General features: G+C 40.0%; 1 protein-coding gene across 1 annotated transcript in view; it reads right to left on the bottom strand.

Moving 5' to 3' along the window:
* The window catches only part of LOC115284891 (N-terminal EF-hand calcium-binding protein 1), a 46,429-nt gene that overhangs the window by 20,764 nt on the left and 8,848 nt on the right, over nucleotides 1-16,817 (bottom strand). The window contains exons 2-4 of the mRNA XM_029931348.1: nucleotides 15,266-15,387; nucleotides 12,243-12,319; nucleotides 8,134-8,187 (exon numbers count right to left, since the gene is read on the bottom strand). Of these exons, the coding sequence (XP_029787208.1) occupies nucleotides 8,134-8,187; nucleotides 12,243-12,319; nucleotides 15,266-15,387 (253 nt within the window). The remainder of the gene's footprint in view (nucleotides 1-8,133; nucleotides 8,188-12,242; nucleotides 12,320-15,265; nucleotides 15,388-16,817) is intronic.

Genomic DNA, 16,817 nt, shown 5'->3' with positions numbered 1-16,817 from the left:
ACGGACATGAGATCTGACCTGAGCCGAAGCCGGAGGCTTAACCGACTGAGCCACCCAGGCACCCCCATACTTCCCTTTTAAAAGCAGCGATTCTCAAGTAGAAGCACTGGGGAGGTTTTAAAATGGCACTTCTCTCAGAGTCTCTGGAAGTGGGGGGTCCAAGCATTGGTATTTATAAAAACCTCCCCAGGTGATTGTAATGTGCAGACAGGGCTGGGATCACCGGCCAACAGTCATTTTTAAAAAGAACTCCTACTCCAACACTGGAGGGCTCCACCTTTGCCTTAAGTATTTTGTGATATTACACGTGTTGTGCACATTGTTAAAAACAATCCAGTTTCAGGAAAAGTGTGTTCAAAGTTGCATTTCCAAAGGTACATGAACCATCACAGGGTTCTCAAACATTAACCATCTATAATATACCATAGGCCCTGCCCAAAATCTCAGAGTCTGTGTTTAATGGATCACACTGGGCTGGATGCCAAATGCTTCTTGTAACAAATTCTATTACCTTTATAGCACTTGTAGTTTTGAAGACTTTTCTACAGATCTGCCTATGAGCTTCTCATGGCATTTTGATCTCAAGATAAAGCCTTTCCTCCATCATCAAGGGTTGGTAATGAATCATAGAAGTGCAAAAAAAAAGGGATTGGGAGTGAATTATAAAAGTGCACAAAACAGGGGCGACTGAGTGGCTCACTTGGTTGACCATCCAACTCTTGATTTCGGCTCAGGTCAGAATCCCAGGGTCGTGGGATTGAGCCTACTTAAGATTCTTTCTCTTTCCTCTCCCCCTCTCCCCCACTTGTGCATTCTCTCTCTAAAATAAAATTTAAAAAATTTAGTTGCAACAATGTAAGGATGATTCAGAATATGAGGAAAATTCCTTGCACTGTGTAGCAGCAGAGCCAGAATTAAGCACCTAGTTTGCTGTCTCATAGCCAATGAGTCTCTTGCTTCATTGTTAATAGCTACCATTGTTGAAGACCCTAACACCAATACCACAGGTAATATGTTAGGCAATTTATATATTCAATAATTGCTCCTACTTTGTTTTCCTACAGGTAAATGCTGAATGCTGGATTCTGGGTACAGTGACAAATCAAGATAGAATTCTTGCCTTTGTAAGGTTTAGTAAAGAAATCAACAAGGTTTGAAAACAATGTGTATGGAATGATTTAAAGTACCAATACTAGCACATCAAATTGACTATATGTAAATTCATTAGAAGTTTATCAAATTTTTGACAGAACTGTACTGTCAAATCTTGATTCCAGTCTCAAAGTTCTTTGAGTAAGCCTTAAAGTAATATTTGGGGCACCCAAATATACAAGAGCAGGAAACAGGCTATCAGTCCCACAGAACTCCCACAGAGACAGTACTCTCCAACGAGCTGTTTCTGAAGTCACAGAGGATGATGAAACAAGAGGAAACTCTTAAAAGCACAGCAATGGACAACAGGGTTCCTCCCAGAATGGGGATCCAGTGTCTAATCACAGAACTTCCTTCTCTGACAAATGCCTTCCCAGCATGAAATCATTGTTGCAATGAACCAGAGAATGCTGTATGCTTCCGACTCATGCCATTCCTGAATTGCAATTTTGATGGCATTTCTCCTGGCCTGGTTTTATCATTGTATAGTTTATCTGTGTGTTTGGGGGGAGTGGCGAGGGGAGATATCTTACTTTTTGATTCATAAATATGTCAGACTGCAAGGGACTACATCTTGATCTTACAAAGAGGACTGATCATCGGGCAGGGATCCTAAACTTTCAGCCAGAAGCGGTAACTGGAGAAGACTCTGGGTGGTCTCCCTTATGAAGGGGTCTGTGTGTTCTATGTATGTGAAAAGAACGAATACTTAATGACCATAAGGCTCACTGTGGCAAAGACTCCAAGCTATTCCCTAAAATCCATCTCTTCTTCTTCTCTTCTGCCTTAATGAGTTCAGTAATTTTGACTAAGCTTTGTTTCATTTCCCTTCAGGGTCAGAGATCAAGAATCAGTAGATACAAGCCTATAACTGTCTCTTCAGATTGTGTAATGAACAAGCAGCCCCCTGACTGACTCTCCCAGGACCTTTTTAATATCAGTAACTAAGAGTTTAAGTTAATCTCTGCCAATATAATTGTGGGCATGTTCTTTTGACACAAACCTGTAGGAACTTCTTGATCACATACTTGTGATCAACAATGACTCAAATGGTTCTCAGGGGCTTTTCTAATGAGATACATAAATATATCTACCTGTTCCACGATAATCCTTTTAGTCTGAAGGCAACTCTTATGTGATCTAAATTGTAACCATGAGCAGAACCATGAGAAATGCACGCCCTTTGATATGTGACTTTTTGGCTTCTCCCTATCAAAACATGGATTCAATTTCTTCCCTTTGATCTGGGCCAGCCTTATAAACTTGCTTTGGCTAATAGAACATTGGAGAAATAAAAGTGTGCCAGTTTCATGGTGAGGCCTTGTGAGTTTCCATTCTTTCTCTCCGATCCCTGAAACTGTCATGCGAACAAGCCCTGTGAGAGCAGAGATCAGCAAACTTTTTAGGTAAAGGGGCACATAGCAAATATTTTAGGTTTTGTGGGCCGTAAGGTTCCTGTCACATTCCTCAACTCTGTTTTAGTGTGAGAGTGGACACAGACAACAGAGAGATGGGTGTGGCTGTGTTCCAATAATACTTTATAGGTAAAAACAGGCAATGCACTATAGTTTTGCCAACCGCATGCTGGTGAATTAAAGACCACATAGAACAGAGCGGAGCCAGTGGATTCATCCCAGTTGAGGCCCCAGACATATAAGGGTTCAGCAAAGCAGGCATGCAGCTGACTACAGATGCCCCAAGGAGGCCAGCTGACACCAGACCACCCACTTGATCACAATTTAAGTTGCAATCTAGAACTGTGGCTTAACCCACTCCATTCTGGGTGGTTTGTTCCATAGCAGTAGCTAAGTGATTCATTTCACTTACATAGATGGATGTGAATATGATTTAGAAACTAAATTTACTTTGCAATCCAAACAAGGCATGCCTTTTCCCTCCTTTCCTCAGATATTTACATGTACAAAGAAATCAATTTATGAGGTCCAGATAATCTGTCTATGTGTTATGAGTGCTGTGACAAGAGATGCTTTCTGAATCTCCTCGGTAATTTAAGGTAGACCTGGGCTCCAAAGAAAATCCTTACCTTGTCTAGGCTGGCCTGGCCAAGTTGTAGGATGTGGAGCATGGGTGAGGTAGCGAGGGAGTCCTAATTTGTAACATTTCTATATGTCACACAGTCTAAGATCCTCACTGAAATCTGGTGTGAACAGCCAGCACAGAGAATTTTTGTTTCTCTGGTTTAGAAGGGGCGGTGTAGCCCTTATTATTTACTTTATAGGGATTTTGTTATGATGGAATTATGATGGAATATTTACAGAATAGTGTTTGCCAGTCACGTTAGGGTAGTCGTGTCTACCTTTGACTTCTTGGATTTTTTTTTAAAGTTTATTTATTTTGAGAGAGAGAGCACAGGAGGGGCAGAGAGGGTGTGAGAGAGAATCCAAAGCAGCCTCTGCACTGTCAGCACAGAGCCCAATGTGGAGCCTGAACTCACGAATCATGAGATCATGACCTAAGCTGAAACCAAGAGTCAGATTCTTAACTGACTGAGCCACCTAGGTGCCCCCTGGATTTTTCTTTTGTTTGTTTATTTCAAGGAAGTTCAGCTTTTTTCAATCTCTGGAGACAGAAATATTTTAAATGCAACTAATTTGGTTCATGTTTTCCAGTTCTACTTACTTTATAATTATGTTCCAAGCATGTCTTCAGAAACGTAAGGGCCTTTCTTGTGTGCTCTCGTTCAATCTCATAACAGCTACAGCAAAGCAAGACTATGTTCTAATGGCCCCTGACATATTTGCTGGCAATAACCCCCACATGATATTGTATGGCAGGATTTGTTTACTTCACAAAGTATTACTCGTAGGCTTTACGAGGGGAGAAAGGCAGAATAACGTATTAGATTTGTAAATTCCTATTGTAGAAGTTATTCTGGTGTAAACAACAACGTCCTCACAAAAAGCCAGAGCTTTTGAAAAGTCCCAGAATGTGATCGAACCTTGTTTAAAAGTATATTGAATCCAAAAAGAACTTTTTGAATATAGAAAGCATCTAGAAAATCATCATCTTTTTCTAATAATTGTTTGATAAGAAGGGCCATGCGAGGCATACAATGGCGCCAAGCAGAAAGGATCTGAGAGGGTCAATACTCCCGCCCACATCCAGGAGAGGGTCTGGCTGGAAACCCTCCAAAAATCACATTGACCTTTCAGTGACTCAAACTCCCTGCGTAGTACTTGACAGCTAGAAGACAATACTTACCCTCAAATTTTCCATGAGTCATAAAGTCAGTCTTGGATTTGAGATCTGGGTTTATCTCTGATGTACATTCCCTTTTTCATTATGGCAAGAGTAAAATTATGAATTCCAAAACTTGCTATCTTGTTGTAAACCAGTTGGAACAGTTTAATACTCCTACATAGCACCTTGGTGTTGTTCTCTTGGTGCGATATTTGAACAAGTCATTGTTGTAAGGGATAAGTAAATATTTTTTAAAACTCATTATTTTTTACTTCATTTTGAATACTGTGTCATTCTGGAAGCATTCCCTGGCCTCCTAAGTTAAGTTGCATGCAAATGTATACTTTCCTATAATAATTTTCATCAGCGTATTGTAGACCCTTGTTTAATCACTGCAGATCTTTCTGGTCCAAGCTGTAGCCTGGAATATTCACCATTTCATCTCCAGACCCTCCCCCGGGGTCTCGCATATAACTGGTGACCAAGTTCTTCATGGAACAAACAAGCAAGAGATTGCTTCTGCTTTTAGCCATTGACTATTCTTAAAAGCTCTTTAATAAATTTTATTCATGCTCTATCCATTCCAGGGAAGTATATGAGGTAGTCCTGCAAACACTGGAGCCCTGCATCACTGCCTCTCATCTACCTCCATCACCTTGTCTTCGTTCCTTTCCTCTTTAAAAGCGAAGCGTACACACTTAAAAAAACTTGGCTTCACTTTTACTAGCTATGTGGCTGTGAACCAGTTACTTCATCTTTTCTTCCAAAATCACCAAATGAAATTGGAACCGTGGTACTTAATACCACAGTTTTAGGGAGGATTAAATGGAATTGTGTATGTAAAAATCTTGCCCAGGATAGATACTCAATAGATGTTACTTCTCACTGAGGATAAACAAAGGACCTTAAAAAAAAAAAGAAAAAGATATCATATCCTAGACTCATGATTATGTAATGGCTCATGCCCCAGAAAACTGGCTACAGCAGCTAGCTGGGTGCAGGACTCTTGCTGCATGCTGAAGCAAGCCCACCAGACACTACTGCTCTTCGCTAATGGTAGGAAATCTCAGGAAAAGGAGTCACCTGTCAGCTCCCAACCACACTGGCAAAGAACAACCCCACTATAGTGCCCAGAAATGCGCCAAATACTAGAGTCGGACTGTTGCAGTGTGTGGGCAGGTGCAGGTCTGGCGTAGAACTGCTGGGGTCCAGCTACGGGGTTTTAAATCCTAAATCCTTCCACACCTTGGTCCTCCACTTGCAAAATGGGGTTAAGATGGCACCCCCTCAAATGGCTGTTGTGAGGATGAAGTGAGTTACAGAGGTGTGTGTTTGGGAGAATACTAGGCACATAGTAAAGGCTTACTGAAGATTAGCTTTTAAAGGAATAAAGTACGTAATGGGGCACCTAGGTGGCTCAGTAGGTTAAACACCCGACTCTTGATTTTGGCTCAGGTCATGATGTCACGGTTTGTGAGTTGGAGCCGTGTACTGGGTTCTGTCCCGAAAGCACAGAGCCTGCTTGGGATATTCTCTCTCTCTCTCTCTCCCTCTCTCTCTAATACATACATAAAAATTAAGTATATCATAAAAATTTAGTCTCTGATTTCTGATGGGCAATTCATTTTTCAAAATTCTCATGTATTAGCCAATGGAAAAGGCAAACTACCTCTCTAGTCAATGAAATTTAAAACTGGTTTTGGCCACCAAGATAAATCACTGAACATGGATGAGCATGTAATGATGAGTGCCAGCTGCCAACAGTGAAGATTGGTTTTGGTCATTCTGAATATAGAAGGCTTCAGGAGCATTAGATAGTGATGCATCACTGCCACTGATGAGCAAGTACAACTTTTAATGACAAATATCTTATTGGTAGCTCTGAAAAAAACGAACTTGCTCAAATCATTACTGTCTGTGTATTCCCAAAGAGTACAACTACCTCACCTTTACGTGTGGTGAAGGTTAAGGAATATCCTTTCCTGCTTTTATATACTATTGACTGCTGAACCACCCTGCCCAGTCCTATTTTCTTCTCTTAAATACTTTTATGTACTATTGAAATAGTAATGCTGGGTAAGCTGATAAATCTTTTTTTTTAATGTTTTATTTATTTTTGATACAGAGAGAGACAGAGCATGAGAGGGGGAGGGGCAGAGAGAGAAAGAGACACAGAACCGGAAGCAGGCTCCAGGCTCTGAGCTGGCTGTCAGCACAGAGCCTGACGTGGGGCTCGAACCCATGGACGTGAGATCTGACCTGAGCCGAAGTCGGAGGCTTAACCCACTGAGCCACCCAGGCGCCCCTGATAAATCTTTTAAAATTGACATTGGCCTCTCTTCTATGGAACAGTCTGTCACCTTTAATAAAAAAAATCCTTGAACGATTTCTCTCCCACATAGCTAGCGAGAGAGAATAGTCTCACATTAGGAGATTACATAAGAATAGACAACAGTCTCTCTCAACATTAGAAATGTTATGTTGAGTTTTCTGGACTAGAGTGTAGTGGTCTCCACATGCAATTCTAATTGACGATAGAGATGCGAGATCACAAGGTCACGATCCTGTGCCCAAGGGACTGCTAGGGAACAGCGTCCCCAGTAGGTGCGCTCAACAGCCTTCTCTCCTTCTCAGCTTCTCACCAAAATCTACCCCTTTAGAATTCTGGGTGCCTGATGAATTAACACAGACCACACCCCTCTCTTTGGAGGAACAGAAGCACTGAACATGTGGTGAGCTACAAGTTGTCTTTGGGGAAAGTGTCCATAACTATAGGATTCTAATCATAACAGCCATCATTACGCTTTTCTGAGAACCCTCCAAAACTCCCCCTTTGAAGACTCCCTTTGTGCTGTGAGCCTGGACAGATGGGTAGGAGCTGACGGACACACGAGCCTCACCTTCTACCGCATAGGCAGTGCCTGTGGGATAAGTGCCTGGTACAGAGAAGAAGGGTATTTCCCATCCTTGTCTCATGTAAATGTGACTGATCCTGTCAGATCTGTAGAGTATACAATATACTTCATATATTAAGAAAAAAGTGATTTTCTGCGGTTGCCAAGATTTTAAAATGTAAATGTCCACTAAATGAAAATGCAAGGATCCACTTTTCCCAAACAGAAGGTGCTATAAATATGTGCCTCAAAATAAAGCAAAATAACAAGTCATATATATGTGTTGTTTTTCAACTAGTTAACTTAGTCACACATTCCTTTTAATGAGTCTTAGTGCCTGTTAACATCAATTTATCCATTATCTTTTGATCTCTATAAATTGCTACCACTATGGATGAACGTCTTTTCCCTATGGGTGTAAATGTTCCTTTTCCTCTATATGTCAACTTAAAAAAAAATTTCTGAGCACGTACAGGGTGCCCGGCCCTGGGTAACATAATACTAAATAGCATCAAGTTTCAGCTCAGGTGTGGCACTCAGGCTTGGAGAGGTTATAACATGTTTATAATATAATTTGAATGTTGCCCTTCTTGGCTGGTCATGTTCATTCAATTATTCAATAACTTATTGATATATATATATGCATAACATTCTGATTTTGCACATATAACATGCTAGGTACTTACATAAAACCTCTGGAAAGTATGCATTGTTAGGTTTCCACAAATTATAATTTAGAAACTACTACATAGCCATGCAAGATAAAATATGCCTATGTATTACTTTTTCAAATTTTCACTGAGAGAGTAACTAATGAAGAAACTCAGTCCTATTTGCAAAGGACACATTTTTACCACTTTGACCTAGAAAAAAAAAAAGTACTTACAGATTTAGTATTCCCTTCAATAACTTCTTCTTCCCGTGGTTCAAGTTTGAGATCCTTTAGTTAAAGAAAGAAATGGGGAAGGAAGGGACAAAAAATTAGTTAAAGAAAAACACTATATACTTGAATGGTAACCCTTTTATGGCTAATCTTTGCCAAAAGAAGCTCATTATCTGAAAGGATATGGAATCATTCTGATTTTAAAAATGAAGCATTTCCAATTAAGACTTTTACCCATTTAGCAATGGTAAAAAGCCATTTCAGCATGTTCAATTTGTTATTACTTTAAGTTTACTGATACATTAAAAGAGAACAAAATGGAGAGGAGATTCCTCAAAACAGGGAAATAATAGAACAGTAAAAAAAAAAATGAGAAGGCCGATTTCTTTTGCTATTAGTACTGATCACCACTCTTCTTGGGAGATCATGATACACATTAGCGCAACTGCTAATACACTCACATTATAGTGATGATTTTACTTTACTACAATATGAATTCAAAAGCAAATGAAAACACTACTGATATTTTCTAAAAATGAAGGGCTACTAAAAAGATCTTAGAATTTTCTACTGTGATCAATGGCTGATGCTAATGTCTCCAGTGAAACCAAGCATGTAATTTCTGAGGACTTTATTCTAAGACTATATATCCTAGCATTCGTGTTGAGGATTATGCACAATAATTCCTTCAAGTAGATAAGAAACCCCTTGAAATCTGTAGAAATCCAGACGGTCTGAAATAACATAAGCCTGTTAAAAACAGAGCTGTATTGCTTTAGCTCTGCTACTCTCTTGCAGCAAACCCTTCAATACATTATTTAACTTATCTAGGGTTCACTTTTTAATGTTTTTTTAATTTTATTTTTGAGAGACAGACAGGGCATGAGTGGGGGAGGGGCAGAGAGAGAGGGAGACACAGAATCTGAAGCAGGCCCCAGGCTCTGAGCTGTCAGCACAGAGCCCAACACGGGGCTCAACCTTATGAACCGTGAGATCATGCCTTTCGCCAAAGTTGGCGCTCAATGGACTGAGCCACCCAGGCACCCCATCTAGGGTTCACTTTTACTATTCCCTCTGCCTTAAATTCTCTATCCCTAGGGCTTCATCTAGCTGGCTCCTTTTCCTTTTTCATACCTCAAATATCGTTGCTTTAGAACAACCTTCCCGGATCACCCACTTAAGTATCCAAATGCTCATCTCCACCACATTGCCTTAGTTTGTCCTCAGAGCACTTTTCACTCTCTGAAATTACCTTGTTTCATTTATTTGTTTACTGATTTCTATCTGTCTTTATTGGACCAAGGACCTTACCTGTTTGGATCACTGATGCATTTCCACTGCCAGAATAATACGGGCATAAAGTAGATGCTTAACAAACATTAGTTGAATAAATGAATGGCTGAATAAACACCCCACTTAAATCAAAGCTTTTCTATGAGGGCCAAGTGATGCAATGCATATGGATGTGAACTGAATCTTAAAGAGAGAAACTGGAACAACAATGGGGTGCTTGAGCCTCTTTCCCTAACACCAACTCAGGTACACCTTTCACATCCACTTTCTTTGATCTAAGATAAGAACAGCTTAAAACAAGTTGTATGAATGCAACATGCTTAGTTGTACCCCCTTGAAGTGAGGATGTCCTGTGATCTGATGATACACTTAGGACTTCATGAAGACTGAACAGGTTCTGTTGCTGTTTTACTTAACATAAAGATGTTTTCTGCAGAGCGCGAGCAAAATAGAGAGTATAATCTCAATATATCCCCATAAATCCTCATAAAGGCTGAAATGGAAAGAAAGAATGCCTGAAGGAATTTGTAGGGATTTCAAGTATTATCTTCCCCCCTCACATGAATGGCACTGGCTTGGTTTCCGGTGCAGGAAGGATTTATCACGCTAAGTGGAGAGAAAAGAGAACATGTGGCCCACGGCAGGCACACTTCCTCTTAACAGGAAGATCAAACCTAGTGCCAAAAACTGCAGGAGATGAGAGAGTCAGCTGTGAAATGACATGCACCCAGCTACTGTTTGGCAATTGGGTAGTTTTGCCTCTAAAAGCCTAAATCACAGCACAGAATAAGTTGTAGAAGCAAATGGAACTTGCACTGCCTCTCCATTCATTAGGACGGCTCCTGCTGGGCCCCGCACAGCTGGGACCAATGCCCAAGACCAGCACATCGTACTTTCAGCAAATCTCTCAGACTCTGTCCTCAAAATGAAACCCTTTCATAGAAAGGGAGGAAGAAAAAGTCTAGGAAAGAAAGAGATGTGATAATACTTTGATTTAAAGTTGGAAAAAAGGCATGACCTAAGTTTAAGCTATTCCTTTAAAAAAGCTATATAAAGTTAAGACACCAAATAAAGACAGGTTTGACAGGCATCTCAAAGCTATTTGAAAAGGAGGTATTTGTGATCTTTAAATGAATCTAAATTTATGTAACAATAGACTCTTTATATTTTAACAAGGTCTGTTTTCCAAATAGAGGTGATGGGTTTCCAGGCCTTCCACGGCTGGACAACTAGTTTTCAGAGCCATCATTTTTCTTATGAATATTTTTAGTCTCAGCTCACATATCAATTAACAAAATAGGAAGGAGGAAAGCTGAATTGCTGCAAACTCTAAGTTAGGTTATTTGCCCAGGAAGTGGCCATGTAAATGTAACAAATGATGGCATGGTGCCAGAGGGACTGGCATTCTCCAGGGTTGCTTCCCCTGGACTTGATTACTTGTGTAGAACCTCGTTTTCAGAGATCCTACTCCACTTCAGGACTTGGAAGTTTCATCTTTGTGGACATGGTTCTTAAGATCTTAAACCATTGGCCTGACTTCTTACCTACTGACATCTAACTGAACATTTCTGCCTAAGTGTCCTATTGGATCTTGAAATTAACACATCTAATAAACTGGTTCACCTTCTCACCTCTCCTGACACATTATCTCTCACTTGTCTCCTTCCTTTCTGTTAATGGTACAATTGACTGAGACGCTCAGGCTCAAATCCTCAGATGCTTACTTGAGATTCCTTTACCCTTTACTCATGATAACCCATCCTGTTAATTTCACTTTAAGTCTTCTAGTCTTCCATTTTCTTTTCATTCATACAATACAGGCCCATCTCTTGCCATACCTAATCTCAGCAGGCTCAGATCTACACCCTGCTCTTTAATGTCATTGCTTGAGTGGGCTTTGGTAGCTCTGACTTTGAATTTTCCTGTTTAAATCCAGTTTGTATGCTTGCTGCCCAATTTTCTATCTAAAAGATCTCTTTAGTTATATCACGTACCTGTTGAAAAATAATAAAGGCCTCCTGTTGTCTCCGAGAGCTAGTCCAAATCCCTTTTTTCTGTTATTTAATGCCATCCATAATATGGGCCCCATCCATCCACATGATCTTATTTATCATTTCCCCGAATGAAAGGCTAACTAAGCTGGTCTATTTAAGCTTTACTCATGCATCACCCTTACACGAATATCCTCTCTAGCTGCTCTCTTTTTACTAAAATTTTACTGCTCCCTAGCAAATATTTGTTTGTTCATTAGTTTGTTAGCAGACCAGTATTCATGCCAATCTAAATGACAATACATTTTACTTTCAGGGAATTCTCTCTTCTCCTTCCAGTACAGTGCTCTGGGACTGTTAATCAAGATGTTCTCCCCGCTCATCCGTTAACAAGCTACTTTCTAGAGGCTGAGAAAGTAATTTCATCTTTTAGTACACCACACAACCATTTCTCTGAGTCACTCTGAAACATTCCCAAGACATCAGCCAGATCGTCCGTAGGAGCTACTACTTGTGTCGGTCAAGCACCCTGCTGCCTATGGCACTGATAAGAGTCAGGCAATACAGTACGTTTATTTAACTTGCAGCTCTGTATACTGTGCATATAACTAAGGGTAGAAATGGGCGGCCTAAGAATTAACGTGAGCATCTCTATTTGCTTAACGGGAAGCCCCAGCTAACTACCAAGCAGCCATTTGTAGCATCACAGGGCTCCTGGCTGTTATTATTCTATCTGTGGGGCAGCCATGGACATATTCGTACAATGAGGAAAACAGGTCAAAATGTACTGAAAAGTGAGAAGGAGAAGAAAGGAAAGGAAGCACCCACCTTCTTTTCCAGTCGATCAATTAATTTCTGGAGTCTATTGATCTGGGTCATCCACTGGTTGTCTTCTTCTAATGAGCCTTGAGGGGGAAGTCATGAGGACAATATATTAAAGAGAACAGGAGCGCTTTGGCATCTCAGAACTTTCCTTTTACCTGACGGAAGCACACAGGGTCACTGACTAGTCAGCACCTTTTTAAGAAATGTATTCACGTGAGTGCGAAGTTATTGACTTCCATAGATGCAGGCATCCCAGCGGGTTGATTCTCACAAGTCTGTGAGTTTATGTTGTTGCCTGTACTGACCTTTGATAGTCAAAGAACAGACCCTGCTGAGACATTTTTACCACCCCGTGAGATGGCTGGTTTGCTTTTGAAAAAAGGAAAGCTTCCATCAATAATTCTAACCTGACTTCCACAACAATGGCAGGAGCCAGGAAAATACCAGGCTTGATCACAGCAAGGGAGCTGCTGTCTCCTTTCCTAGGGACTAACCCAAGTAAACATGGACACTATGGTCATGGCATAGCAGTGAACAGTGCAGACTCTGGGACCTGAAGATCATGGTCAAATTACTTGGCTCCTTTGGCCTCAGCTTCCTTATTTTTAAAATGGTAATAATATCACCACTGGCCACATAGTCATTGTGAGGACTAAATTAGAATATATATGTTATGTACACACATATGCATATATGTAGTATACGGATGTCTATGTGAACAAACACATATCTATAGCCTAGTTCCAGGTCAAACATTACATAAGTTCTGCTTTTATTATTGCTGCAATTATGTTTTTTAAAATAAATAGCTTTTATTATTGTTTTGTCAAGCTCTATGCCCAATGTGGGGCTTGAACTCATGACCTGGACGTTATTCAAAGCCCTGAGCCCCTGCACAAATACCCTGGCATTTTTCTTTATCCTTATGGCAGCCTGTGCAAACTGATTTCGTAGGCATTTGTTGAAATAATATTATTGAATATTTCTTGCCAGGAGAATATAATTGAAATCAAACCATAAAACCTTGTTTTAGCTTTGAATGTTAGAAAGATAAGACCAAAATTACAAAGAGGTAGTACTTGACATTGGAGTGCACTTCTCTCTCTGCATTCTTGGGTAAAACTCTCAAAGCCTATCGCATAAATTATGATGCAAAACTAAGTAGGAGCAGTCACACATAAGTGGCTACAAAAAAATCAAAATAAGGATGCTTTATAATAGAAAACATTGTAACCATATAAACAAAATATACATTTATTTTTAATTTAGGAATTAGTTAACACATTTCCATTCTGAGTTGTTCCTAAAAGAATTTAAGGTGGCTGTCACATCAGAATTCCTTAGAAGGATATTTCAGGTTTTGCTGTGTTTTCTAAATGGTTAAAGCATAAATAAAAATCCATATTTTGACTCAGGAGCCTAGTACTGTCATTTCCTAGTCAATCCACAGTAGACTGTATCACATTCCCAGTTTTCCCACTTTCTTCCTGTTATAGAATCATGTGTTACAACCTTTGCAGGACCTCCTACCACAACAGATGGGGTGCCTCACCCTTCCCACCTTACTGGGCTTGGCATGTGCCTCATTTGGCCGAAGGAGAGCTCGCAGACAAGAGGCACACGGTGGTTGAACTGAGCCATGTGATTCTGGCCTGGCTATTTATGCTTCTAACACCCACCAGGAGAAGAACTTGCTCCAAGTAGTCGCTGATCCCAGGAAGCTATGGGAGAAGCTGAGCTGAAACCAACCTAGAGGCTGGGGAGCACACATCGCCCAAACCACAATCGACTACAGACCGTGAGTGAAAAAGACAAATGTTTGCAATTGTAAACACTGAGATTTTGAGGTTGTTTCCAGGTAAAAATGGTCTAATGAATCCTATGACCTTGAACAAATTGCTGCACTTCTGGGGAGATAAAGATACTGACATCTATCTCATAAGGTATTAGAATATAAGACAGTGTGCAAGAAAGCACTTTGAAGCTTTCAAGTACAGTATGTGTAAAGATTGACTACAGTTAGTAGTTTGATTTTCTGAAATATTAGATATTTAAAGACTCATTGTATTAAAATGGTATGTTTAAGTGATGTTTATATATATATAGACCTACACATATATACATACACAGCTTCTAGAAACTACTGTGATATTTTGTAACATGAATTTGTATATTTCAAATGAATTTCAAAGTAATTATGATAAATGACCTGATTAAAATATAATGACTTAAAAATTATCAATAAGATTTTAGTCCAGGGGCACCAAGGTGGCTCAGTTGGTTGAATGTTCCACTTTGGCTCAGAGCATGATCTCGAGTTTATGAGTTCGAGCCCTACATCGGGCTCGCTGCTGTCAGTGCAGAGCCTGCTTTAGATCCTCTGTCCCTCTCTCTCTGTCCCTGGACCAATTGCATGCGCTCTTTCTTGGAAATAAATATAAATTGAATACTGAAAACGAACCAAGGGTTGAAGGGGGAGCGGGAGGGGGAAGAGAGGTGGTGGTAATGGAGGAGGACACTTGTGGGGAAGAGCACTGGGTATTATATGGAAACTAATTTGACAATAAACTATTAAAAAGATAAGGTTTCAGCCCAATAAATGTTATATCATACACTTCAAAAATGCCAGCTCTGACTGTAATCCATCATGAAAGGAAACAAGGATCCTTCCCCTGAAACAGATTTGTGCACCTTTAGGCAGGCTTTAGGGGATCCAGGACAAATTAGGTTAAAGGGCGCTTCCTCCCTTGAAGCTGATGGGAATTTCTACAGGTCTGGAGGTCCCATCATCCCTGTGCGCCCGGTGAGGCGCAGGTGTGGAATTCTCCTGGAAACAATAGGGGGACCTTTACCTCATACTCAGTACATTGGGCTCTTTGCCACTGTAGTTTCAGACAGACTGATCTGGTATACGGAAAGCGTTTCATTGCTATTGCTGTTTTACTTGCTAAAAAAAAAAAAAGAATCAATGTGAAAATAAAAACTGAGTCCGTTTTGGAAGAAGAAAAATGGCAAAGCTTCATTACCTGAACCGCAGGCACTAAACTGGGGGCTTTTGGGGGAGAAGCTGTTGTGTCTCTGGACTCGGCGACTTGACCGCTTTCCAGGCCACTGGATCAACAGGACTTCCGGCTTGGTCGGCCCTTGCCTTGAACGACAGAGACAACATTTAACCTCATCGTCGGGCTCTGGCCCCCGGAAACAGATCTCCAACCATCAGTCACAAAGATTTTCTGGTGCGGCGAAATGAAAAGCTAGAAGAACTGCTGCTTGCCAACATGCTCCAGAGACCCTGATGATTTGGTTTTATAAATGTGAACCCACAGGAGAGACTTGGAGCTGCCTTTATTCTTTAACAGTCGGAGCAAAAATTGTATCTTAATTTATGATTTAAGAAAAACCTTTTCTTCTTGGCCAAATCATCAAGGGAAAAGCTGTTTTTGTGTGTGGTGATGTATTTTGTTTGAGAACACCCAGGGAGTGTTTTTCTTCTTTCAGTCAGTTTTAAATTTTTTAGATCAAGGCTATGTATCCATATATTTCTAAAAATCAAATAATTCTATAAAACTTATTTTTAACAAATATCTATGTATAATGTTTAAATTGCTATTTCTTCATTCTTTAAGTTTTTAAATATATCTATCAACTTCCCTAAAGGAAAAGCTCAGGACAATGATATACACAAGGAAATACTATAAGGAACTTAAAGGAAGATTGCTTGAAAGGATGGATTCAATTCGGGAGGCAAGCCTTTGGTCTTTCCCTATTCTTCTCTCCTGGTTGGAATACAAACCTGATAGCTGGAATTCCAGCAACCACATTGGACCACGAGGCAAACCTGAGGATGTACTTAACATATGAAAAAGGCAGGAGGTCTATGATAAATCTGTAGAGCTGTCACACTTGCTAAGGCTGCCAGTGCCAAGGTTTTTCATAAAAGATAATAAGTCCTTACGTGTTTAAGCCTCTTTTTTTTCTGTTACACAGCCAAATCGAATACTAATTTATTCATCCAAAAATCTTCCTTTGTTATCAGTAAGGGAAAATTTCTTTAACCTCTCTCTGGTGCTGATCCCAACCTCCCAACCCCCTTTTAAATATGGACTTCATTTTATCTTTGTTTTGGTGGGAAAGAATGTCTAATTGCTTCAGCGGAAAGTGTGCACCATGAGAGGCAATATTTTTGAGATACAGAATATTAAAAAGATACTTTTTTTTCTCTTACTTTATTGGTGGTTTATGCAGAAAATAACTTTTTTCTTTTCCTTTTTAAAATTCCAATGTAATGTACAGTGCTATACTAGTATATGGTGGGTTAACAATTCTGTACACTGCTCAACATTCATCATCATAGGTGTACTCGAAATCCCCTTCACTTATTTCACCCATCCCCCCACCTAATTCCTTCTTCTCTGGTAACCATCAGTGCGCTCTGTATAGTTAAGAGCTGTAATTGGTTTGTCTCTTTATTTTTCTTTGTTTTGTTTCTTAAATTGCACATATGAGTGAAATCATATGATATTATTTCACTTAGCTTTATACTCTCCAGGTCCATCTATGTTGTTGCAAATGGCCAGA

The sequence above is a fragment of the Suricata suricatta genome, unplaced genomic scaffold (assembly GCF_006229205.1).
Source record: "Suricata suricatta isolate VVHF042 unplaced genomic scaffold, meerkat_22Aug2017_6uvM2_HiC HiC_scaffold_25, whole genome shotgun sequence".
In the NCBI taxonomy this organism is placed as follows: domain Eukaryota; kingdom Metazoa; phylum Chordata; class Mammalia; order Carnivora; family Herpestidae; genus Suricata; species Suricata suricatta.
This window is presented reverse-complemented; position numbering and strand designations above follow the sequence as displayed.